The following is a 25,218-nucleotide window of genomic DNA, read 5'->3' on the forward strand; positions in this document are numbered from 1 at the left end:
AAGTCAGACCAGGATTAAGGCAGCTGGAGCTCAGGACACGTAATCAGGACGTGAGGAATGACAGAAAAGATATACAGAGGACACGATGGGAAAGCTTCAAGGGAAGTCACAACACTGGCCATCAAGAGTTGGTGATAACCAAATGGAACCCCAAAGCTCCTACAAACCACAAATGTGCTGTTTAGTCTAAAGCTTGGTGATCATCTAAAACTGAAGATTACACATAAAAATGCAGATTTCCAGCTTCTCTAGAAACATGAAAAAAACTAGTAATCTTACATCCATATTCCTGCATAACAGCAGCAGCCTGGGGTGAAACAGGGGCTGCTCGCAAAGGTGGCATATACTCTCCAATTTGCCACACACCGCCCCCCCACCACTCCCACTGCCCTCACCTGGGGCCTGAGTCATTTATGGATCTTCATCGCCCAACCTCTGTAGATATTAGTTCCTCTGATAAAGCATTTTCTATGTCCTGATAACACAGATGTGCAACCTAAGGCCCAGAGCAGTACAATTCCATGTTTAAGAACACACAATCAATCAAATCCAGGTACCTGACCCCAGCTTTTCCTGGGTATGCAATCAAGACTCTGATTAGGCTCAATGAATCCCAGACCAGCTTATCTATCATCACTGCTATATACTCAGAATGATAGTTTCTGATTTTAGAGAAACAGATTAGCAAAATGAGCAATGGTTTCTTATTAAGGTCAAGCAACAGTCCCAAAGCTAATGACTTACAGAACTTCTCTGAACATCCTGTTCAGTCTTAGCATACATCTCAGAGAGATCACCATTCAGAATGACTTCAGCTAATGAGTTCACCAGCGGTGCATGATGTATAATTAAGAAGACCTGGTGGAAAAAAAGAAATGGGATTTGCATGAAAGTGTGCACTATTTTCAACCTCTTGCTTCCTGGATCAGAAATGACCAGGCTGGGCTACCTAAGTTCTGTATTAAGCAGCAATTCCTATGAAGCAAAATCCAAAGAATGAGCCACAGTTAGCAGCAATCAGTTACGCTCTTGTAAGGCTGGCCTCTCCTTCAGACTGTTGCCTATTTGGCTGGCTGCTCTTCCTCGGAAGGAAGTGCATTAATGCGAGACTGTCCCTCATGGCTGGGTGAAGCCAAATCCGGCTGAAGTGGAGCAATGCAGGAAAGAACAGCCAAACCAGCACACTCCTTCCTTTCCACGGGCATTTTAGTGTCAAATTTGATTATGATAAGACTAGAAGGCACTGTCCCAATACTTTAGTGATACAGGAAGAAGGGGCTGGAGAGTCCTGTTCCAGTCAAGGACTTGGCAAAGGGTTGGCTACACAGAGATTCCATTGTGTGAAGGAGCTCCGACCCTGTGGTGGGTTTTAGCACACAGGAATTCCACAGCATCGTCAGTAGGTGCGCTAACTATGGGGCTGAAAACCACACGAGACAGAGGTAGACCCAGCCGGGCCAGAATACAAAATCAGAGGTCTCTGGGCTAAGCTGGCCCTGCTCCCACACCTGTTGCCCAATGTTCAGAGGGCGAGCTTTAAGAATCAGGGTATGCCTGCTATTTTGTTTTAAAATGTAAAGGCAATAGGGTGTAGCTCAGGGTGTGGCTTATCTACCACTTGTATATAAACGAGTATGTTTGTACTTGCTTATTTACATATGCATAGGCCAAGGTTTCTCAATCTTGGCACTGCTGACACTTTGGGCTGTAATTGAGTGTTGAGGGCGGCTGTCCCAGACACTGCGGGCTGGTTAGCAGCATCCCTGACCTCTACCCACAAATGCCTTTAATGAGAAACTGTCCCTTTAACTTGATCCCTAGCTGTTTTGAATTCGGGGTGGGGCTTTGTCTTTTTGGCTGGAGAGGAGAGGTTCAGAGTCCACCTCCTCCCAGCAGGTAGACCAGTCCGGACATGTCCTGACCATCCAACTTCAGTCATGACAACTGAATATGTGTCCAGACATTGCCAGGTATCCCCTGAAGGGGAAAATTGCCCCTAGTGGAGAACCCCTGACAAATGTCTCTGTTAGGACATACGAGAACCCTGTAACCCTAACTGTCTCTGGGGATAGAAGTCAGGAGCCTGAACAAAACTAGAAAAGAAATCCGGTTTTTACCTGTTTGAATTTTTTAACTTTAAAAAAACATTTTTTATTTTAAAAATATTATTTAAAAAAAACTGAAGGCAAAAATCAACACAGGCTGCCTCTGGAGAACGAGGCTGGGTGTCCAGGGTACAGAATAAGAGAGAGGCTTTTCCCATGTCATGTTTTGTACTGTTTGAACAGGGGGAATATATTATTCCAACAAATAAATACAATTGAAATTGAATAAAAGGTACCGACAGAATGGTCAATGTGGCACCTCCCTAGAAAAATCTGCATCTGTTTTTAAAATACTGGGAACCTTTTCCATCACAGAGACCACAAAGTATGACTCAATGAGTTAACCCATGTCCAAGGCTTGGCAAGCCCTCAAATGTTAGCAATGGTGATGATGATTTTTCTCACCTTCATTATGGCTGAATTACTGCCACATATCACTCTACCAACAATACAAAACCCCAGTCACTGTGGTCATTCATTCTCAAATATCTATTACATACCTTGTATGAATGTGGCCTTAACTGATCATTTATTCCTTCTTCTGTTCAGTCCACAAGCATTCAGTGAGCACCTACAAAGGCACCCCTGAACAAAGCAACCAATTCCTGCCCATGGACACGCACAGCACTCATTTTCCTGGCTCTCAACTTCAAAAAGAGGGACGGCGAGTAACTGCAGGGCACGTGGAAGGATGTGCAGGCCAGACGCAAAAAGCTGGGCCCAGCTACCCGCACCACACTCACTGTTAGTAGTTTCATTTTAGGAGGACGGCATCACCTGTCACACCAAATTAATGTGATCCACGCAAATTTTCATGGTTTTCTAGCTGTGCTTGTAAAATAATTTGCAAGTATGCAATGATTTTATATTGATGTAGGGGCTTTAAGGACAGAGGATTTATACTTGATTTTAGGTTTTCACACATTTAGGTCACATTTTTCTTAATGAAAAATGAAAATGCAGGGGGTTGTTTAAAAGGGTTCTATTACTCAAGTTTGAGAAACACTGAAGTACAAGTTATGTTTTCTGTGAGATGCTGAAACAAGTAACTGGGTGCCTGGGCTACCGGTCCTTTACAAAGCAAACAGAAGAGGACTCTCAGAGGAAAGGCGTAATCCTCTCCACTGACATTCCCGCTGTGGGCGGCCATGCTCTCTGAAGCAGACCCTACCTGGGCAATGCTCCAACAGCTGAAGGGTCCTTCAACAGCTGAAGGATGCTTTCCATGTGATTCCTGGGGCTGAGAACTGGCTTGGTTGGGTCCTACTGGACTCCCAGAATCCCAAGCAGGAGCTGCCAGAAGACTTGGAAAGAGGCAACAGAAAAAAGCTGCCAGGAGAGGCTGGGGTTTGTGCTGAGCGCCGTGGTACAGAGAGGCATTCAGACAGAGTCGCCCTGTGCAGAGCTCTGAGCAAACAGAGCCCCAGGACAGGACGCCAGGCTATGAGTGGTGGTCAGGACGTGTCCGGACTGGTCTACCTGCTGGGAGGAGGTGGGCTCTGAACCTCTCCTCTCCAGCCAAAAAGACAAAGCCCCACCCCAAATTCAAAACAGCTAGGGATCAAGTTAGAGGGACAGTTCCTCATCAAAGCAAATAAGTACCTGTACCATTGCAAAAGCGGAAACAGACTTCTGGGTAAATGCTGGACTACTTGACAGTCTAATAAGACGCCCTGAGAGTCTGGACTGCTTGTAATAAAAATATTTTTAAAGTTATGTAACTGGGTCACTATGGAGTTTTTCCCTTTTTGTAAATATTACATAATTACATGAAGGAAACACACTTGTTTAAGGAGGGGAGGGAGACCAATTGGCTCAAGGTTGCTACAAGATCCCTTCCATAAGGTAATCTGGGAAATAGAACCGTGATTAAGCCCTTTAAAAATAGCTTCATTTCAGGAAGTCTGTTACACCAAGGTTGCTATGTTTTGCACACTGTGGGTTCTGCAGTGTGGGGCTTCACTCAAAGTTCCGTGAGTAAAAGTGCTGCAGCCCACATATCCAGGGTATTTCAAGCACTTCTCAGTTGTTTTGGAAACCCCAGTCTTCACAGTAAAAATCAACTACACAAGTCAGGTTTGGTTTATTTTTCATTTCTCTTTGGATTTCTATCTCCTACCATGAAAAAGATACATACTACCTCTATTTGGTGCCTGGAAAACAGAAAGCCCCTTTTGTTTGACTGTTATTTTATTTGAGGATAGGGGACACAGAGAAGATGGGGTGACGTGATCTGGGAATTTTCCTCAAGGCAGCGGCACGCCAAGGGACCCCAAATGTAGTGGAGATAACGGTGAATGATCAAGCATACCTGTGACAGTAGATAGAGAGACACTGGCAGGCTAATTTTTGGCCGTTCTCCTCCCTAGTGGGCGGGGGGGGAGAGAGAGAGAGATCAGATCACACCAGTGAGCAGCACAACACACACAAAGCCAAAGCCTTCTGTGTGAACAAAAGCTCCTGTCCCACTGACTTCCTCCATGGCCCTAGGGCTGCCCTTTACTGGTGCTGGCCAAAAGTCCACTCTGCAAAATCCCACTCAATACTGTTTGCTGCCCTTTCCTGGTGCTAGTCAAAGGTCCATTCTGCAAAATCCCACTCAATACTATTTGTAAGGCCACTATTTTTCCACCTGAGAAACCTTTCACCATTAGTCACAGATGAGAAGCTGACCCACCAGAACTTGCTCCTGAAGTTACCAAGCACATTCATTTCCACCAGCTGGGGCACTGGACACCCCAGCAGGAGAGGTCCTCAGGAGGACTGCTCTTGGGAAGGTATTTTCAAAGCATGGGGTGGGGAGGAGGTTTAGGGCACTCAGGCTTTGGAAAAGCCCCTCATTTATACGAACTTCAAGATGCTCCATCTCACACCTACCCTGCGAGAGAAGAATCATCAGGCCCTCATTTTGCAGCCTAAGAAAACAGCTCAGGTTAACTGCTTTGTCCAAGGTCAGAGTTAGAAAGGGAAGAGGCAGAATTTGAACACAGGTCTGAAAACTCCAGTTCTCATACTTTGTCTCTGCCTCCCAGTGCTGCCTCTGTTAAAGCTAAGGAGCTTATTCACTTTTACAGTCTTCTCACACACATACTCTGTCTCTGTCTCAGGAAATAAGAAGGAAAGGAAAATCAGCATGCTTTGAAAGGAATCTCCTTCGGGCTCAAAACCTCAGTCCTGGCCAGGCCTGGTGGCCCATACCTGTAATCCCAGCACTTTGGGAGGCTGAGGCAGGCGGATCACCTGAGATCAGGAGACCAGCCTGGCCAACATGGTGAAACCCTGTTTCTACTAAAAATACATTTTCTTTTATTTACTCATCTGTAGTTAGAATCCCCCAAACTCTATCCCCTTGGGGCACCCCTGCATGGTGACCAGCTGGCTCTGTCCTGCCTCCTGCTGAGGCCCCCTTACCTCCAGAGGAACTGCACAGAGGCCTCCCCTCCAGAAGCAGCATTTCTCATAGGGGAGGGGAGGCGGGGTGAGGGGACCTGAGAACCAGCAGCACACAATCAAAATCACCTGAGGGACAGGTGAGCCATGCAGATTCCTAGGCCCACCCCAGAGCAACAGAACCAGAAGCCCTGAGGCTGGGAGAGAAGCTGAGGCCCTGCGTGTTACCAGCCACCATCCCCACTGGCCTCTGGGATCTGCTAACAGTGAACAGTCTCCACCCTGGGACCGTTCCCTGAGTGTGCTCAATCCTGTCCCTCCGTGCTGCACAAGTTCTGCTGCTGTCTGCAGCTTCTCCAAATCAATGGGTTCTGGTAACAACCAGGAAAAGTTACCAGGAAGGAAAACACCTCTGGGAAGGATGCGCAGAAACCAAAAACCTACATTTGGAGAGGTTTCCTGTTTCCTCCTGATGTTGGTAATCTTTTCTCATTCACTTTTACAGTCTTCTCACATACACACTCTGTCTCAGGAAATGAAAGGAAAAGGAAAGGAAAACCAGCGTGCTCTGAGAGGACTCTCCCTTGGGCTCAAAACCTTGGTCCTGGCAAGCACAGTGGCTCTTGCCTGTAATCCCAGCATTCTGGGAGGCCCAGGCAGGTGTTATCTCCTGAGGTCAGGAGTTTGAGACCAGCCTGATCAACATGGTGAAATGCTGTCTCTACCAACAAGTACAAAAATTAGTCAGGCATGGTAGTATGCACCTATAATCCCAGCTAGTTGGGAGGCTGAGGTGGGAGAATCGCTTGAACCCAGGAGGCGGAGGTCGCATTGAGCTGAGATCGCGCCACTGTACTCCAGCCTGGACACAAGAGGGACACTCTGTCTCAAAACAACAACAACAACAAAACAAAAATCTCAGTCCTAGTTTGCAATGCTCAGCCCCACTCCAGGGGACTGTTCTTCCTCATTTCTGAAGATGGCCTTCAGCCAGAGGGAGCCATGGGGCGGGACCCACCTTGTCCTGGTTCTCCAGTGAGTACACGTAGAGGGGCAGGAAGAGCCTGTTGAGCAGGTGGTCTGTGAGAACATCGTTGAGGAACTCGCAGTTGATAATCAGGATGTCATTGAGATAGTGCAGGTGGTCTAGGTGCTCTGCCACCAGGTCACTGAGTTTGCCCCGATTCCGGTGCCTGCCAGGAGAAATGACCACCTCAGCCTAGAGGCCAGCGCTTGGAGCCTCTGAGACTAACATCAATGGCCTGAGACTTAGGTCACTGGGGGTTCATCCACATAATCAATATTTGAGTTAGTCTCAAGAGACACTTATCTTGGCCCCTGCTGGGGAGACACACAAAGGGATAATGGGCAGGTTTACTGTAATCAATTTCAGGGGACTGCTGGGGTACCTCCACTCTCTGGGGGCCTCAATATCACCCCTCCCACTACCACAGCCCCCCCAGAATGAGGTAAACAAAGCAAAATGCTGCTAAGCTCTTCCAGCAAGCCAGCGCACAAGCACAGCCACTAGCCATTGTGGCAAGATCCCCTGGCTCCCCAGATAAAGCAGCATTAACGGAGCAATAAATCCACTGTAATTAAAATGCTCCAGAAGAGTTCTAAAGAGAAAAGCAGGTCACCCCAGTGGCCCTGACACATTCGGACACGCAGCAAAGACACAACGCCCCTCCCCCAGGCCCCTGCCCTGGAGGTCTTGGTCTCCCTGCAGTTAGCAATAGCATGCTGGGTCGGGGAAGGGGGTGGTCGGGGTAGCGGGGTAATGTCTCTTGGGTAGAGTCAGTCTCACGCTCTAGAAACAGCTGGTGGGGACGCTTTCAACACCCTCAAAGCAGTATGCTGCAAACGCTAGCTAAGCATTTTGTTTGTATTGTTATTATTACCCAATTGATAGATGATCATTTTTGACAGCAGCAAATTAAAAAAATAAAAGCAAATAGAATTCAAAGTCTCCTGTAAAGCCACCACTAACAGATATCCACTATGAACATTTTGAGACTTAAAACCCTAATGTCTGCGTTTGCTACACTTTCACTTCTCCCAGTGGTAGTCACATCTAAAGTACAGACATCACATTTCTATCCATCTAACTGTATATACTTGAGAAAAATAAAGTAACACTAAGATCAATTTTGCTTCTTTTATATAATTCTAGATAACTATTCCTTTTATTTACTTATTGTTTATTATGTTTTGAGACAGGGTCTTGTTCTGTCACCCAGGCTGGAGTGCTGTGGCATGCTCATTATAGCCTCAACCTCTGAGGCTCAAGTGTTCCTCCCACCTCAGCTTCCCAAGTAGCTCAGATTACAGGCACCTGCCACCATGCCCGACTGTTTAAAAATTTTTTTTTGTAGGGGGTTGGGGGGGTCTCACCATGTTGCCCAGGCTAGTCTCAAACTCCTGGACTCAAGTGACCCTTCTGCCTCGGCCTCCTGTAGTGGTAGGATTGCAGGCATGAGCCACTATGCCCAGGCCATTATTTCTTATACTTCAATAAGATATTTCAGCTGGGTACAGTGGCTCATGTCTATAATCCCAGCACTTTGGGAGGCCAAGGCAGGCAGTTCACTTTAGGTCAGGAGTTCAAGACCAGCCTGGCCAACATAGTGAAACCCCCACATCTACTAAAAATACAAAAAAAAAAATTAGCCAGGCATGGTGGCATGCGCCTGTTGCCCCAGCTATTCAGGAGGCTGAGGCACGAGAATCGCTTGAATCTGGGAGGTGGGTTGCAGTGAGCCAAGACTGTGCTGCACTCCAGCCTGGGAGACAGAGCAAGACTCTATCTCAAAAGAAAAAAAAAGAAAAAAGATATTTGGTAAATATTTATGGCAAATACATGTTGTAAAGCCTAACAGCATAACGAATGCCTATGAACCCACTGTGCACCTGAGACCTAGAACATTTATGCCCAATGTTTTGCACTTTTCTCCCACTTAGTAAGACACTTCGGAACATTTTCTCTAATGATATATTTAATATGCCTCGCTTTTTAATACTTTGGTTTAAAAAACACCAAAGTAATACATGCAGCGAGGTTTAAAACTCAAATTGCCTTGATATGCTGATAATGAAAAACAGCAGCTCATGGCCCCGTCTCCTCCACTTTTGTTTTTCTTTCTTTTGAGACAGTGTCTTGCTCTGTCACCCAGGCTGGAGAGCAGTGGGGCGATCCCAGCTCACTGCAACCTCCACCTCCTGGGTTCAAGCAATTCTCGTGCCTCAGCCTCGTAGCTGGGATTACAAGAGTGTACCACCATGCCTGGCTAATTTTTGTATTTTTAGTAGAGATGGGGCCAGGCTGGTCTCCAACTCCTTACCTCAAGTGATCTGCCCGCCTCGGCCTCCCGAAGTGCTAGGATTACAGGTGTGAGCCACCACACCCTGCCCTCTTCTACTTCTCTCCACTCTTTAGAGGCAGTTGTTTCTGCAGATAGTTCCTCTCATTTTCTAGAAAATCTGCATGGACTTCTATTTTGCAATTGAGATGTTTTAGGTATTATCTATTGAACTCCTGTTATGACAGAACTCTTCCGTTCTCTCTGCCATTTCCCCCCAAGTAGTTATCAGCAATTGGGGTTGATGTTATCATAACATTCGATGTGGAGCCAAATAGAGGACTATGATTTCATTTCCTTGCTTGTATAACTTTGCTCTTTCTGTAGTGAAGTGTCTCATTATGTCTCGCATCCACCACTGTTTAAATACATAAGGCTTCTAGCTTTCCCAGTTGCTCAGTCAGGTCTGCCTGACTTGCTGCCCATCCTTGCTTCTTTCCCCATATCAGATCTCATATTCTATCTGCCTAGCACCCCTTCCCCAGGACAATTCTTTTCTGGTCCCTTTAGCATCCTGACCCCAACTGGACGCACCTTTCACTAGACCTGGGCAAAGCTGTCACCCTGGAGTAGTGGTTCTCAAGTGAGGGTGATTTTGCCTTAAAGGGACATTTGGCAATGTCTAAGGACATTTTTGGTTATTACGACTGGGGAGGGGTGCTATTGGCATCTAGTAGGTGGAGGCCAGGAATGCTGGTAAAAATCCTACAATGCACAAGACAGCACCCACAACAATGGTACCCAGTTCAAGACAGACAAGGGAAAGAAATCCTGCTCTGGAACTTCTAGTCATCCCTCTAAAGACAAAAGCACTATCCTCAACTTTTTTTAAAAAGAGATTTATTGAAGTGTAATTCACATACCATAAAATTCAATTATTTAAGTATACAATGTAATGGTTTTTGGTAGATTCACAGAGTTGCCCGACCATGATCACAGTCAATTTTAGAACATTGTTATCCCCCTGCAAAAAAACCCCTTATGTCCAGATGTGGTGGCTCACACCTGTAATCCCAGCACCTTGGGAGGCCTAGGCAGGCAGATCATGAGGTCAGCAGTTTGAGACCAGCCTGGCCAATATGGTGAAACCCTATCTCTACTAAAAATACAAAAATTAGCCAGGTGTAGTGGTGCATGCCTGTAATCTCAACTATTCCAGAGGCTGAGGTAGGAGAATCACTTGAATCTGGGAAGCAGAGGTGCAGTGAGCAGAGATTGCACTACTGCACTCCAGCCTAGGTGACAGAGCAAGACTCTGTCTTAAAAAAAAAAAAAAGAAAAAGAAAAAGCCCCTTACTTGGCTGGAGGTGGTGGCCCACACCTGTAATCCTAGCACTTTGGGAGGCTGAGGCAGGAGGATCGCTTGAGCCCAGGAATTTAAGATCGGCCTGGGCAACATGGCAAAACTCCATCTCTACTAGAAATCAAAACAGTTAGCTGGGTGTGATGGCATGGGCCTGGTCATCTTAGCTACCTGGGAGGCTGAGGTGGGAGAATTGCTTAAACCTAGGAGGTCAAAACTACAGTAAGCCATGATCACTCTACCGCTCTCCAGCCTGGGTGACAGAGCAATATTCTGTTTCCAAAAAAAAAAAACAAAACCTGATACTCATTAGCAGTTGCTTGCTTTCTATGTCCCCAGACAGCATGCTAGCCATAGGAAACCCCCAATCTGCCCCTATAGATTCACCTACTCTGAGCATTTCACTAGGCCTAAGGCTTTGAGGTTCATCTATACCATACCACACGTCAGTGCTTCATTCCTTTTCATTGCCAAACACTATTCCATCTTATAGAGACAACACTTTGCTAATGCTTTCATCAGCTGACAGAGTCCCTCGGCCTTCTCACCAGCTGCCTAGCAGCCCCATCTATGGCTGTACTGAATTGATTTACCCCGCCTGCTCTGGGAGGTGGCTAAGTTGTTTCCAGCGTTTCATTATTACAAACAGGTGGGCAGAACCTTTTAGAGTACGGAAGTCCATGCTCTGCCTACACAGAGGTAGGGAAGTGCTGTTCTTGGGTTTCTTTTTCCTTGATGAAAACAGAATTGTTCCCTAACTGCCCTGTCTACATAGTGAGTGGCCCTGAGGGTGTCACTTACTCCTCATCCGTCTGCACGCAGTCATCAAGTTCAATCACGTGGCTCCCGATGAACCAGACCAAATTGGAAAAGTAAGGAACTGCAGTTTTATCTCGGATGTAGTGCAGCATGGCCTGGTTATCCACTGAGAAAATACACAGAAGAAAAAAAAGTCAAGCTACCAAAAATAACTTGGGGGCGATTTAAAAAAAACAAAAACAAAGCAAAACCCAAAAACCACAATGAAAAAGCCCTCTGCTATAATCTGAAATTGTCTGTCTTTCCCGGAAATACTTGAAAATGTATATCTTATTCATAAAACTCTAGTCATCAAGGCAGTTCTTGTGATATTTTATCCTTAAAAAGAAATTAGTTGGGCTAAACATTAATAGTGCATCGGAGAGCTTACTTATCAGTAGCGGATTGAGTTAGACTACACTGAGAATTACACCATTCTCAAGCAAGGTTCCCGTATTTACATATAAGGATAAATTAAGAAAGCGGAAAACCAGAGGTTAATAACTTACATGACACTGGAATAAGGAACACAGGAATCGTCATTGAAGGAAAGGCAAAAAACAGACAACAGTTAACAGGGTTAGGAACTGGGAAGGTGAGAGAGCTGCGCAGAGGGAGAGACGCTAGGGCAGGAGGCATCTGCATGGAGATATAAGGTCAGAAGGGGACAAGAGAAAACAGAGCAGGAGGCAGCAGAATCAACTGTGGCTTGGACCAGGGTGGCAAACTTAGAAGCCTGCCAGGTTGGTTGGTGGCCAGGAGGTCCAGCATGTGACCTGGGAGCATGGGCTTTGACCCCGAAGGGGCAGCTGCTTCTGTGCCTGCCAACCCCCACCCTGCAGGACCGTGGACCTCGACTAGCCAAATCTATATCTTCAAGGCACAAATCCAGATTACAATGCAAGATCTTCCAATTTTTAAATACTGGCAACTATATATTTTTTTCAAAAATGAAGCAAATTAAAACACGTCTGATGGTTGGATACGGCCCACAGGTCCTCAGTTTACGACCCCTGGATGGGTCCAGTTGGGCTCTTAGAAAGGTTCTTAAATTTAATGTAAGCCCCATGCTAGACTGGAGTGAAGAACCCCCACCCTAATTAGCAAGTAATAACATTCTGACTCATTAAAGTCAAAGCCCTTTCATCCCTAAGAAAATACAGTTCCATCTCCATTGCGGTGACTCCAGGGGAAATAAGCCAGGCATTAGGCAGAGAACTTCCAAGCATCGCCTTGGAAGGACAATTCCAGTTCAGGAAATCTTGGCCAGGCAGCCTTTGTGTCAGTGCAGCAGAGAGCTGGGAATGGCTTTTTCCCTGGGGCAATGTTTTGAGCATTAAGAACATCTTGAAAGAAAGGATTTGTTAGTGCGGAGCTTTGCAGCCTGTTGAGAATACAACATTGCCCCCTGCTGTTCACAATGTGACATGCTTGCATATATTACTTAAAAGTCAGATTACCCCTTAGCTGTATTAAAGTGTATTTCACAAGCCAAAACACAAAAAATTTAAATATTACATTTAAAAGAAAACTTTGCTTCCCCTAATTCTGTAACACAGCCACTCTAAATCCCACACGTGCCTCTCTTAGGACATTCTACTTCTGAGTGGCAGCATGAGAAAGACTTGGACATGCCTGGAGAAGGCAAGGATTTCCATGAGCGGCCAGCTAAATGCTAGGGGACTCCATGTTTTTCGTGAGAAGCAGCCACGGCTCATCATCAATGTGCTCCCTCATTACACTCCGAGAACCATACGCATACACACATGGGAGTGAGCGCTTGCGGCCAAGTCAAAAATCTGCCAAGGCACAAGCCCATGAGGACACTTACCTTTATAGACGTTCAAAGTTATGGTTCTTACAGCAATTCTAACCATGCTTTCAGGGTGATTGAAAAACTTGATGGCTTCTGTGTACAGGGCAAAGTCATTGGTGTGCTAAAACAAAAGAATAACAAAAACAAATGACAAGCCCATAAGCCAGGCCTGGCCCCACCCCAACTCTCTGGATTCCAACAGAGACTTCAGAAAGACCAAAAAAAAAAAAAGGTTGACAACGTGAACCGTAAGTCAGTGGTTCATTCCCAATGGGGAATGTGGAAAGGGATGGGAAGGCAAAGCCACAGAAGAAACAGAAAAGTCCGAGTCCGTGTGGTGGTGCACGTCTATAGTACCAGTTACTCGGAAGGCTGAGGTGGGAGGATGGCTTGAGCCCAGGATCTTGAGGCTGCAGTGAGCTGTGACTGCCACTACACTCCAGACTGGGCAAACAGAGCAAGACCTGGTCTCAAAAAACAAAAGAAAAAAGTACAGTAGTAGTGGCCGTAGTAGAAGTAATCATTTATTCACTGGGTGGGAGTAGTGGCTCATGCCCATAATCCCAGCACTTTGGAAAGCCACAGAGGGAGGATCATTTGAGGTCTGGAGTTTGAGACCAGCCTGGGCAATGAGACGAGACCCCATCTCTACTTTAAAAATTGTAACTTAAAAAAAAGGAGTCCAGATAATGTCAGACCTGGGTTCCTTACCTCTTCTACCGCTTCTAACCTGTGCAATGCAGTATTTCTAAACCTCTGTTTCTTCATCTATAAAATGGGGATAATAACATCTATTTTATGGTTTCTAGGATTAAATGAGATCATTTCTGATCTCATGCTTACCCCAGCACCTGACAGCTAAGAAGTACTCAATGGGATGTGGGGAGACATGAAGGGAAGGCTGGAGCCTTCTGAGAAAGTTTTCTTTGGAAGTTAAAAACAGACACAAGAAGGGAAGTGATCTCATCAGGGATTTCAGCAGTGGCGCATGATTATGCAATGTTTGGGGGCAGGGGCAGCCACCCTGTGACCATGAGGGGTTGAACCTGAGGACAGATGCCAACTGTACAGTCAGCAGAGCAGGAAGATGGGAAAGCCTGGGTCCTTGCTGATATGGTTGAACCACAGGATGAACCAGCCCCAGCACAGCCAGTGCCTGGACCTTTTGGTATGGCAGCTACATTGACCTTATGGTTCAAACTGCTTTTAGGTGTAAGGACAGAAGCAACTGATCTATTTAAGTTGTTTTAATAATTCTCCCAAGGAATGTCAGGGACATTATCTTATCAAGAATGGCAATGTCGGCCGGGTGCGGTGGCTCATGCCTGTAATCCCAGCACTTTGGGAGGCTGAGGCGGGTGGATCACGAGGTCAGGAGATGGAGACCATCCTGGTCAACATGGTGAAACCCCGTCTCTACTAAAAATACAAAAAAATTAGCTGGGCATGGTGGCGCATGCCTGTAATCCCAGCTACTCGGGAGGCTGAGGAAGGAGAATTGCCTGAACCCAGGAGGTGGAGGTTGCGGTGAGCCGAGATCGCGCCATTGCACTCCAGTCTGGGTAACAAGAGAGAAACTCGTCTCAAAAAAAAAAGAATAGCAATGTCTATGATTTTAGGGAGCCACGTACATACTAGGCACTTTGAAGACATCATCTCATTTAATTCAACCCCTAATAACCCTACAAGATACATATTCTCAGATGAGGAAACTCAGATGAGGTTCAGAAAGGGACTGGGACTTCCTGAAGGTGACACAGCAGGGAAGTGGCAAAGCCAGCCCTGACTGGAGTTCCTGCTTTTCCTAAAGGGCAACACTTCCCCAAGACAACCTCTAGGCATGCCTCCGCTCTGCCAAGCAAAATGCTCTCAGCACAGACTGAATTTTACATTAAAAATGGAAAGGATGGCCAGGTGTGGTGGCTCACGTCTGTAATCCTGACACTTTGGGAGGCCAAGGTAGGAGGATCGCTTGAGCCCCAGGGTTCAAGACCAACCTGGAAAATACTGTAAGACCCTGTCTCTACAAAAATTAAATTTTTTAAATAGAAAAGTAACTTACATAACTTAAAAAAAAGTTTTAAGCATGCCAAAGTCAAACAGTGTTGCCGTGAAAATCCAAACAAGCACGTACCAGCTTTGTAAACAGACACACGACCACCCAGATCTAAGGTGCTGCCGTAACTGGTTTAGCTTTACACCCACACGTGCCCCTCCGGCAATTACTTACCTCATTATAAAAGAAATGGACAGTGTGGTTGTTGAGTTTTAACGAAAGTGTTTTCAGGAAGGATATATAATAGGCCATAATCTCCTCATCGGAAAAGTCAAATTTATGAACGATGATAGAATTTACATAGTTATTTGAGAGCAAATAATCTAGAGGGAGAAAACAAAACAAAACAGGTTAATTCATGCCAGAGGAAAGATAAGCCAGGCAACCAGCACATGACCATGTTAATGGACTTGAATCAGGTAAGCCTCTGGGTTGCTGGGATTAAACACACTAACTGGAAGAGCTTAACTTTTAACCAGCAAAGAGATCATCTGTGATCCACAGTCACCAGGAAGTTCAAAGGCATCGCCAGAAAACAGCCCTTCCCCGCCCTCCCACACCAAATAAAAAAAGACACTCCAACATTTTTCTTTTCATTGATGGCAAAGTTCAACAAAGAGCTGGGGGTGGGGGAGACTGGCTGGTGTGTGGGCATTTTCACAAACCACCCATAGATGAGGATAAAAAGCTGCCCCCTTCTGTCATCACAAATCACATCATCAACTCTGAATGCCACAACAGGCCACACTGGGGTTTTCTCCCTCCTTATATAGCAACATGATTTCATAAAGGTCACCTGCTGAATCCCTACATGGCAGGCACTGGGCTGAGTGCTTTACACGACCATTAACCATCACAGGATCCTGCAGACTAGGACTCATTCTTCCCATTTTGCAGAAGAACAAAAACATCTCAGAGAATAACTTACCTGAGCACGGAGACAGTCACAGAGAAGGGATTCGAACCTAGGGTCTGATGTCAGATCCTGTGCCTGTCATGCATTATGGGGGCCCAACAATGAAAACTGGGTGATGAGGGCCCAAGGGCACTGGGGTCAACTGAAGAGCAACCCCTCCCCAGCTCCCAGCCACCCGCCCTGCGAATCTCCTGATTCCGACATGTTTGCCACTGAGCAAACTAGCTTTTAAAGTTGTGCTGGCCAGCAAAACACGTCTCTCGGCCAAAACCGCAGCCTATGTCCTGCAGTTCAAAATCCTGGTGTTGGGCCTTGCCAGGCATGTTTCCCTCTGTTCTCACTGGCCACCCTGCAAAGCAAGGCACTGCTGTCCCCTTGCCTGTCCTTTGAGCTGCTGGTGTGTGAGCACTGCACCAGCTCACCTGCCCTGTCCTCAGGACAGCTAGAGGTAGAACAGGATTGACACCAGTGGAGGGCATGGTTTGGAGCCTCGCTACTCAGAGTCTGGTCCTCAGATGGGCAGCACTGCAACCCCTGGAGCATGTCAGACCTGCAGGATCTTGGGCCCCAGGCCTGCCCCACTGAATCAGAATCTCCAGGGGTGGGTCCAGTGCTCTGCATGTAAGAAGTGTGCAGAGCTTCCCATGCATGCTTGTGTTTGGGAGGCTTTGGGTTCAATTATGGACTTGGGCCTGGCTTGCTTGTGTCCACATCTCACCCCTGCCACTTCCTAGTTGTGTTGTGACCTGAAGCAAGCTGCTGACCCTCCCCATGCCCCAGTTTGTCTGGAAAATAGAACAGCAGGACCTTCCTCATAAAGTTGTGGCAAGGATTAACGGAGAAAATGCACAAAAAGCCCTCAGGACAGTATGGGTCACAAAGCAAGCACTCAATAATGTTAGCTCCCATTACTCTTATTACTATTATTTGGAGATTGACAATCTCAACTTCAGCCAGGTGTGATGGTGTGCAGCTATGGTCCCAGCTTGAGCCTAGGAGTTCAAGGTTGCAGTGAGCCATGATCACATCACTGTAGTACAGCCTAGCGACAGAGTGGGACCCTGTCTCTAAAAACAAATCAAGCAAAGAAAATGTCTACTATATTCCCAGGACTGAACACAGCTGCTCTGGGGTGAAGAGGAAATAAACCATTAAGTTACGTGGAGTCATCAAGGTACCTAACAGAGGTCAATCAAAGTATTACTCGTCTGTTGGGAATCATCAAAAACATCACAAAGAGGAATCCGGGAGCCCGGGATCGTGCGGAAGCCACAGTGTGGGCCTGTGGCTTGGTCCTCCTTGGAAGCCAGTTCTCCAGGAAAGCCACTGCATTCAGAAAAGCCACTGTGCACTCTGAGCAGGCATGGCAGGCAGGCTGTGCGCTCTGCAGTCTCAGAAGAGCGGTTTTCAAAATCTCCGGAGTTTAACAACTCCTGAGGCAGCGCTTGGGGACCCCTCCAAGTGAGGAGTTAGGGGGTCTAGGGCAGGATCACAGGAAGTTTACATTTTTTAAGATGAGTTATATGTATCACATTTCCAAGTGGACAGTTTGACATATGTGGAACTACACATACATGTACATGTACGGTATGGTTTGGCTGTGTCCCCACCTAAGTCTCATCTTGAATTGTAGTTCCCATAATCCCCAGGTGTTATGGGAGGGACCAGGTGGAAATAATTGAATCATGGGGGTGGTTTCCCCCATCCTGTTCTTGTGATAGTGAGTTCTCACGATATGCGATGCTTTTATACGGGGCTTCCCTCTTTGTTGGGCACTCATTCTTCTCCTTGCTGCTGCCATGGGGAGAAGGACATGTTTGCTTCCCCTTCTGCCATAATTATAAGTTTCCTGAGGCCTCCCCAGCCATGCTGAACCATAAGTCGATTAACCTTTCTCTTATAAATTACCCAGCCTTGAATCTATCTATGTGAAACACTTATCTATGTATGTAAAACACTTAAGTTTACATACATTCTCGGAGAATGGACCAATACAACATACATATGTGTTTTATAGACCCATGAGAATAAACTAATACAACATACATATGGGTTTTACATACATACTTATACCTCACACACCCTAAGTATCCAGCATGAAGTTTTACATATACACACAGCGTAAGCACCATCCAGATCCCACATCTGACATTCCCAGCTCTCCAAGAGGCTCCCTCACGCCCCTGCCCAGTCAGTACCCGCTACCCCCATGCAACCCGTTCTGCTTCTAGCATGCTAGACTCGTTGTGCCTGTCCTTGAACCTCACCTAATGGATGCAGACAGTGCTCACACTTCCTGTGTTTGGCCCCTTTCACTTATTACCACATCTGAGGGCTTTCCAGCTTGCTGTGTATGCAGCGGTAGTAGTTCATCCCTTTTTTTCTTTTCCTGTCTTTCTCTTTTCTTTTTTGCTATATAGTATTACATTCTCTGAACAGGCCACAGTTTATTTATCCACCTGGAATCTAACATGGGTAACATGTCACCCAGGTGATTCTGATACCTGGAGCACTTCTTTTTCATTCTGTGTCATTCTGGCTGTTGCTGCGGACAAGTAGGGAGGGGTAATGGGCTGGCGGGATAAGGAGCTGTTGGGCTGTCTTACTGAATGGCTTCTAGGCCACCAGCAGCACAGACGCCATGCTGGGAGCTTCAGATGTGCAACTCTAAGTCTCTTAGCGGCACCCTGGAGCTGGGACAGCGACAGGCTCCTCCACTCCCCAGCAGGGACTTTTCCAGGGCCTCCAAGAGATGACTCTGTGGGTGGCGGGGGACCACCATAAGACAGCTGGAGGCGCCTCTATTATCAGACTGGGACTTTTCTACTACTGCCCCCTCACTGTGGCTGACTTTCTGTGGTATCCTTTTCTAATAAACCCGGGAGCCTGTACGTAATCTCAGTCTCTCAGGACTCTGTCACTTAGGTCACCGACCCCAACAGCCAACAGGTGCACTTGTGAAATGGCTGCTTGTAAGAGTGAAAAGCTGGAAAGCACCTAAATGCCCACGGTCAGGTTAAATAGATTATGGCACAAGCTGCAGCTCCTAAGCCAAAGCAGCCGGGGTTACAGAAGGGGACAATGAGAGATCAGATACGCTGGGAGGGTGGGAAAGAGAAAAGCAAACAGCAGAATGGCTGATGCACAGTGGATTGTTAGGGTGAAATCCTGCAGAAACTTGACTATATTTTTCGAACATTTGGCTTTTTGTTATTTGACGATGAGGACATTTTTTCTTTGGTGGTTAGAAAATAAAAGCAAAGGTCATCTATCCTCCTCATGCCTTACAAATCTGAGTTCTGTAAATGTGCAATGATTTCTACCCTTTTTGCAGGGCTTATAAAAGCACTGTGGTGAAGGGGCTATAAAGCCAGGGGCATCTGCCCAGGTTTCTCACAGCAGGGCACCTTTTTTGGTCCCAGGACAAGAAAAGCCACACATACTGCATGATCTCACTTGTAGGGAGAATCTAAAACAGTCAAATTCATAGAAGCGGACAGTCTACCCAGGACTGGGGAGCAGGGGAAATGGGGAGACGCTGATCAAAGGGTACCAGGCACGATGAGTAAGTTCCGGAGCTCTCACGTACAGCACGGTGACGCCAGTTAACCCTCCTGTGTTACAGACTTGAAATCTGCTAAGAGGGTAGGTCTGACATATTTTCATCACACAACGTGGGCACACACCCCTCCCCATACACACACAAATGTGAGGTGATGGATGTTAATTCTCTCGATTGCAGTGATTATTTCACAATGTACACATATTTTTTGTGTATGTGTATATATTAAAATCAAGCTTTACACACTAAATATATACACTTTTTAAAAGTCGTATGATTCAGAGAAACCCTCTAAAAGCCATAAGCTTTGACTCTCCCACCCCCATCTCAATCTAGTTGCCCTTTGCCTAGCTGGGCTTTGAGAGGCTTCCCAGGACAGGGAACTGAGGACAACGCAGTCTTAAAAGAGAAAACCGATGCCGTGGCCACGTCCTATCCGCCAGACCCTGTGCCTTGCTCTGCACATCTGCTCTCAGGCTCATGCCTCCAGCCACTCTATGCTGCAGCCACTGTGCTCTCCTCTTGACAGATGCACAGACAGCAGCTCCGGGCGCATGCAGGGAGCATGGGGCAGAACTGAGCCTGGGACCTGGTTCAGTCTCCTGAGTCCAGGGCCTGTGCCGCTGAGTGGGATCTTCACCTCAGAGCTTTTAGAAACCACAGTCATTTCATATCCAGTGAAACAGGTGCTGGTAACAAGGGAAACCATTTACGGAGACAGGAGTTGGCCCATATTTGTCAACCTGCAGTCACCAAGCAGCATTACGGCGTCTCTGAGGCAGTAGCACCACCTAGCGGCAGCTGTGAGAGCCATCACTCAGCAGTCCTTTCTCCTCTCCCTCTTGGCCAGAGGAATGTCACCATCTCTACCTCCTTCTACCCACTGCACACTTTTTTCAAACCTGTCCGGGGGACTTAGAGCCTACCTCTAATATAGACATTTTGCCATTTGTCCCCCACTTCTGGCGGGCAGGACCAGGGTTTGGTGAAGTCACCTTGGAATAACAAAGCTAGCACTCTAGTGTGGAGGATTAGGAACCAAACCAGGGTTTCTCAGCCTCAGCACTGGGGACAATTTGGGCTGTTGTGGAGGCCTATCCTTAATGTACAGCAGCATCCCCACCCTCTACCCACTAGATGCCAGTGGCATCCCCAAGAATGTCTCTAGATGATGCCAAATGTCCCCTCGCTGAAGACCACTGAGCTAATCGCCTGGGATAAAACCCCTCTCTGTTCTGGCTTTGCTAGGGCTGGCGCCTGGGTGTTAAAATGAAAGCACTGACGGCACGTGCCTCTCAGGGGTGGTTACTACGGATGAAGAAACTGAGGCTTACTGAGGGCAGGTAAGAAGTTCGGAGTCACACACTCACTAGCCAGGTGGCAGGACTGAAGCAGGAGGGTCGGTACCAAAGCGCACACCCTTGCCTGCTCTCCAGCCGAGGTCTTCCTTGTCCTGCTACTTCCAGCTTATTCCGCTGGCTGATGATTCAGTGACCCCAATTCTTTAACAACAAGTCATAAAGAAGAACTGCAAACACCCCCAGCATCATCAGCAGAGGGGAACCCTCTCACGGTACTCACCACACAGGGACAAACACAGGGTTAGGGACTGAACTGTGTCCCCCTCAAGTTCCTACGTGAAAACTCTAACCCTGCTTATGACTGTATTTGAAGACAGGGCCTTTGGGGGAGGTAATTAAGGTTAAATGAGGTCATAAGGGTGGGAGCTCTCATCCAATAGGACTGGTGTCCCTTTAAGAGGAAAAGACACCAGCTGCCTCTCTCTCAATCTCTCTCCACTCATGCACAGATGAAAGGCCATGCACAGCAAGAAGGTGGTCTTCTGCAGCCAAGAAGAGAGCCCTTACCAGAAACTAACCCTGATGGCAACCGGATCTTTTCTGTTGCTGGAGACAAAATCTTGCTCTATCACCCAGGCTGGAGTGCAGTGGTGCAATCATGGCTCACTGCAGTCTCCACTTTCTTGACTTAAGCAATTTTCCCACCTCAGCCTCCTGAGAAGCTGGAACTACAGGTGCACACCACCACACCCAGCTAATTTTTATGTTTTTTGTAGAGATGGGGTTTCACTTTGTTGTCCAGGCTGTTCTCAAACTCCTGAGCTCAAGTCATCTGCCCACCTTGGCCGCCTAATATGCTGGGGTTACATGAGACACCATGCCTGGCCAGTCTTGAACTTCTATCCTCCAGAACAGTGAGAAAACTAATTTCTGTTGTTTAACCCACTCAGTCTATGGTATTTTGTTAGGGCAGCCCGAGCAGACTAATATACTCAGGAAGCATAGACAGAGAAAACCATGCCAAACTTCACCCTGCTAGATGCCCAGCAGTACACAGGCAAATACCAAGGAATGTCCTTACAAAGTGATGTCTCGTGACTGATATTCTCGAAGAGGATGTTCAAGGTCTGCAGCAGCTGAACGCATACATAACGGCCCGATTTTTGCCGCAGGATGTTCAAGAAGAAAACAAACATATTCTTCTCCAGGAAGAAGCTGGGGAGAGAACGGAAAAGGGTCAATGGTTTGCTTTCACATATGGAAACTGAAATTATTATCTGGTTTCATTCACAACACAATTAATACTTTCCCCCAAGGTATCTATAGACACAACAGATCATCCCACTCATCATCATCTGCCACAACTGGAATTCCCAGCAAAGGAATAAGATAATTCTGAGTTAAATGAGTTTTAGAGCTGGGAACAGTCTCATGCCTGTAATACCAGTACTTTGGGAGGCTGAGGCAGGAGGATCGCTTGAGGCCAGTTCAAGACCCAACCTGGGCAAAATAACGAGACCCCTGTCTCTACATAAAAGAATACAAGGCTGGATGCAGTGGCTCAAGCCTGTAATCCCAGCACTTTGGGAGGCCAAGGCGGGTGGATCACAAGGTCAGGAGTTCGAGACCACCCTGACCAACATGGTGAAATCCTGTCTCTACTAAAATTGCAAAAATTAGCTGGGCATGGTGGTACACACGTGTAATCCCAGCTACTCAGGAGGCTAAGGCAGGAGCACTGCTTGACCCTGGGAGGCAGAGGTTGCAGTGAGCAGAGATCACACCACTGCACTCCAACCTGGGTGACAGAGCTAGACTCTGTCTCCAAAAAAAAGAAAGAAAAGAAAAAAAAAAATTAGGTGGTGGTACATGCCTGAAGTCCTGGCTACTCAGGAGGCTAAGGTGGGAGCATCGCTTGAGCCCAGGAGTTCAAGGCTGCAGTAAGATATGATCAGGCTACTGAATTCCAGCCTGGGTGACAGAGCTAAAAAAAAAAAAAAAAAAAGAGAGAGAGCGAGAGAGAGCTTTGGTTCCCAAATTGTCAAGTCCTAAGGGAACATAACTGGAAAGAAATACACAGGTACTGATGTGGTGGAGAAACCCTACTAACCCACCCCTAAGTCTACTTCTGCCTTTCTCCTTCTGGATAGGAGACTCATCTGTATGCAGCCTAGCGGCATTGGCTCCTGGGGGTACACGTGGGCTCTTTCAGTCTTGAAAAGGAAACAGACCACCCAGTACCTTTCTTTAAAGGAAGAGAATGACGTTTCTAGTCATGTGTTCTCTGTACTCACACAAAAACTCTAGCATTTGGGACACTGAGAAAAGAATGAGGTGTGCCTGCTGGTTGACTCAGCTGTGGGTGCCTCTCTGCCCTCGTCTGGCATCTCCACAGTGGGGAGGTCACGGGCCTGGAACTTACTCAGGGCTGCCTGATTCTGTCTGAATCCACGAACGGGTAAATCAATGAATTTATATGGCCTAAAAAAGACCCTTACAGTCTTCTCCAACTCTGAGAGTCTGTCTGCCTGTAAACGCCATTCATGTCGACTTCCAGAGTATTTCTGTCATTTGGCCTATTTTGTCTACCTTCAGTTCAAGTTGCATAAATCAGTGACTCCTCAGTGTCACCAGGAAACTCACTGCCGCACTGTGACCAACTTGGAAACTTGTTAAAATGTCTGTACCTAGATCTTGCCCCAGGGACTGACTCAGTTAAGTCTAGCATAAAATCCATGAACCTACATTTTTAAAAATCTCCATAGGTGAGTGAGCGACTCCACAGAAAATCAGCTTACTGTAGGACTGGAGTGCTTTATAGCACCAGAAAGTCAGAAGTGCTCAAAAAACAAAAGGAAGAGAGCTTATCAAGGGGACACAAGAACCAACCTGAAAGAACTCCTAGTGGCCAAAGCTGAAACTACTTGAGCAACAAAATAATAACATATTGAATTATACCAAATTATTACCCAGGAGTACAAAATATCCACGAGTCCACAGTAATATAAGTAGACGACTGCATAATAACTGAGAGAGGAGACAAATATTCCATGTGGAAGAATTTCAAATAATACATGTAGATACTACTCCCTTCTAGAAGGTAGACCTTAACCCCCACACCCTCATCATGAAAAGCTGGGGTAGACTCAGTGACTCTCTTCTAAAGAACAGTGTAGGGAAAGGAGAAAAGAGTAGCTTTACAGTACAGAAACCCGGCAGACAGCACCTTAACCAGGTGATAAAGGTAACGTCACCAGGACGTCATGGGGCTGTCACGAGTGCGCTATGATGCCACGAGGGGGCGCTTCACCCCTACAGCATTCTTCCCCTTCACTGCCAGTTTAATCACGAGAAAAACATGAGACAAACCCAGACTGGGGACATTCCACAGGAGACCTGGCCAGCATTTCTCAAAACTTTCAAGGTTATAAAAACAAAGGAAGACTAAAAAAGTCACAGAGGAGAGGAGGCTGGGGACAACCACCAAATGCACCATGGGAAGATGGATGGGATCATAGGACAGAAAGGAGATACGAAAAAAAAACTGGCCAAATCCATATGGGGGCTGAAGCTGACTGAGTAACACTGTACCAATGTCAGTTTCTTAGTTTCGTCCAATGTACCCTAGTAATATAAGACACTTACAATGGGAATTTTCTGTACTAGCTTTGCAACTTTTCTATAAATCTAAAATTATTCCAAAATTTTAAAATGTAGTAAAATCACAATTTTCTTGGGGACCTTGTGGAGCAGCTGTTTAAGAAACACAGGGACTCCAGGAGCTCAGCAGGTTTTCTAAGATGACAGATGGACTAAGAAAGCCCATTCTAGGCAGGGTGCAGTAGTTCATGCCTGTAATCCCAGCATGTTGGGAGGCTGAGGAGGGAGAATCGCTTCAACCCAGGAGTTTGAGACCAGCCTGGGCAACACAGCAACACCCTGTCTCAAAAAAAAAAAAAAAAAAGGCCTTTCTAGTCAAGCGAACACAGTTTCTAATCTTTTACCCAAGGGTGTTTCTCATTTCCAAAAAGATACTTAAAAAAACAAACAAACAACTGCCTAGCACTTTGGGAGGCTGAGGCAGGCAGATCACCTGACGTCAGGAGTTTGAGACCGGCCTGGCCAACGTGGCAAAACCCTGTCTTTACTAAAAATACAAAAATCAGCCCAGCGTGGTGGTGCATGCCTGTAATCCCAACTACGTGGGAGGCTGAGGCAGGTAAATCACTTGAACCCGGGAGGCAGGGGTTGCAGTGAGCCGAGATCATGCCATTGCACTCCAGCCTGGGCGACAGAGCGAGACTCCATCTAAAAAAACCAAGCCAAACCAAACCAAATTCCCCATGGATCCTTAAACGAAGCTAGTTCCATGTATAAACGCAATTTCATTACTCATGTTTTGCTTTGGAGAGCATAGCTAGTGTTTACAGGTTTGCATTTTGAGGAGTTTGCATCTCCACAAGTAGCTTTATTAGACAATCTTACCGATGAAAATATAAAACTATCCTGAACATATATTCAGGAACTTGCTCAGTGCTGTCTAATTCTGCCTGAAAACAGAAAGGGTAATATCCTTCTTATTAAGATATCTAATAAGAAGCCAGGTTAAACA

At 46.5% G+C, this 25,218-nt stretch overlaps 1 protein-coding gene across 5 annotated transcripts in view; it reads right to left on the bottom strand.

Moving 5' to 3' along the window:
• CLEC16A (C-type lectin domain containing 16A) overlaps nucleotides 1–25,218 on the bottom strand; it is a 236,214-nt gene that overhangs the window by 196,149 nt on the left and 14,847 nt on the right. For all 5 annotated transcript variants that reach the window (XM_021668004.2, XM_012453201.3, XM_064362502.1 and 2 more), the window contains exons 3-9: nucleotides 21,688–21,821; nucleotides 15,002–15,150; nucleotides 12,787–12,892; nucleotides 10,959–11,082; nucleotides 6,514–6,688; nucleotides 4,417–4,470; nucleotides 745–858 (exon numbers count right to left, since the gene is read on the bottom strand). In XM_021668004.2, the coding sequence (XP_021523679.2) occupies nucleotides 745–858; nucleotides 4,417–4,470; nucleotides 6,514–6,688; nucleotides 10,959–11,082; nucleotides 12,787–12,892; nucleotides 15,002–15,150; nucleotides 21,688–21,821 (856 nt within the window). The remainder of the gene's footprint in view (nucleotides 1–744; nucleotides 859–4,416; nucleotides 4,471–6,513; nucleotides 6,689–10,958; nucleotides 11,083–12,786; nucleotides 12,893–15,001; nucleotides 15,151–21,687; nucleotides 21,822–25,218) is intronic.

Source organism: Aotus nancymaae, unplaced genomic scaffold (genome assembly GCF_030222135.1).
Source record: "Aotus nancymaae isolate 86718 unplaced genomic scaffold, 86718_ANA_hifiasm-v0.15.2.pri h1tg000049l, whole genome shotgun sequence".
NCBI classification, from domain to species: Eukaryota; Metazoa; Chordata; class Mammalia; order Primates; family Aotidae; genus Aotus; species Aotus nancymaae.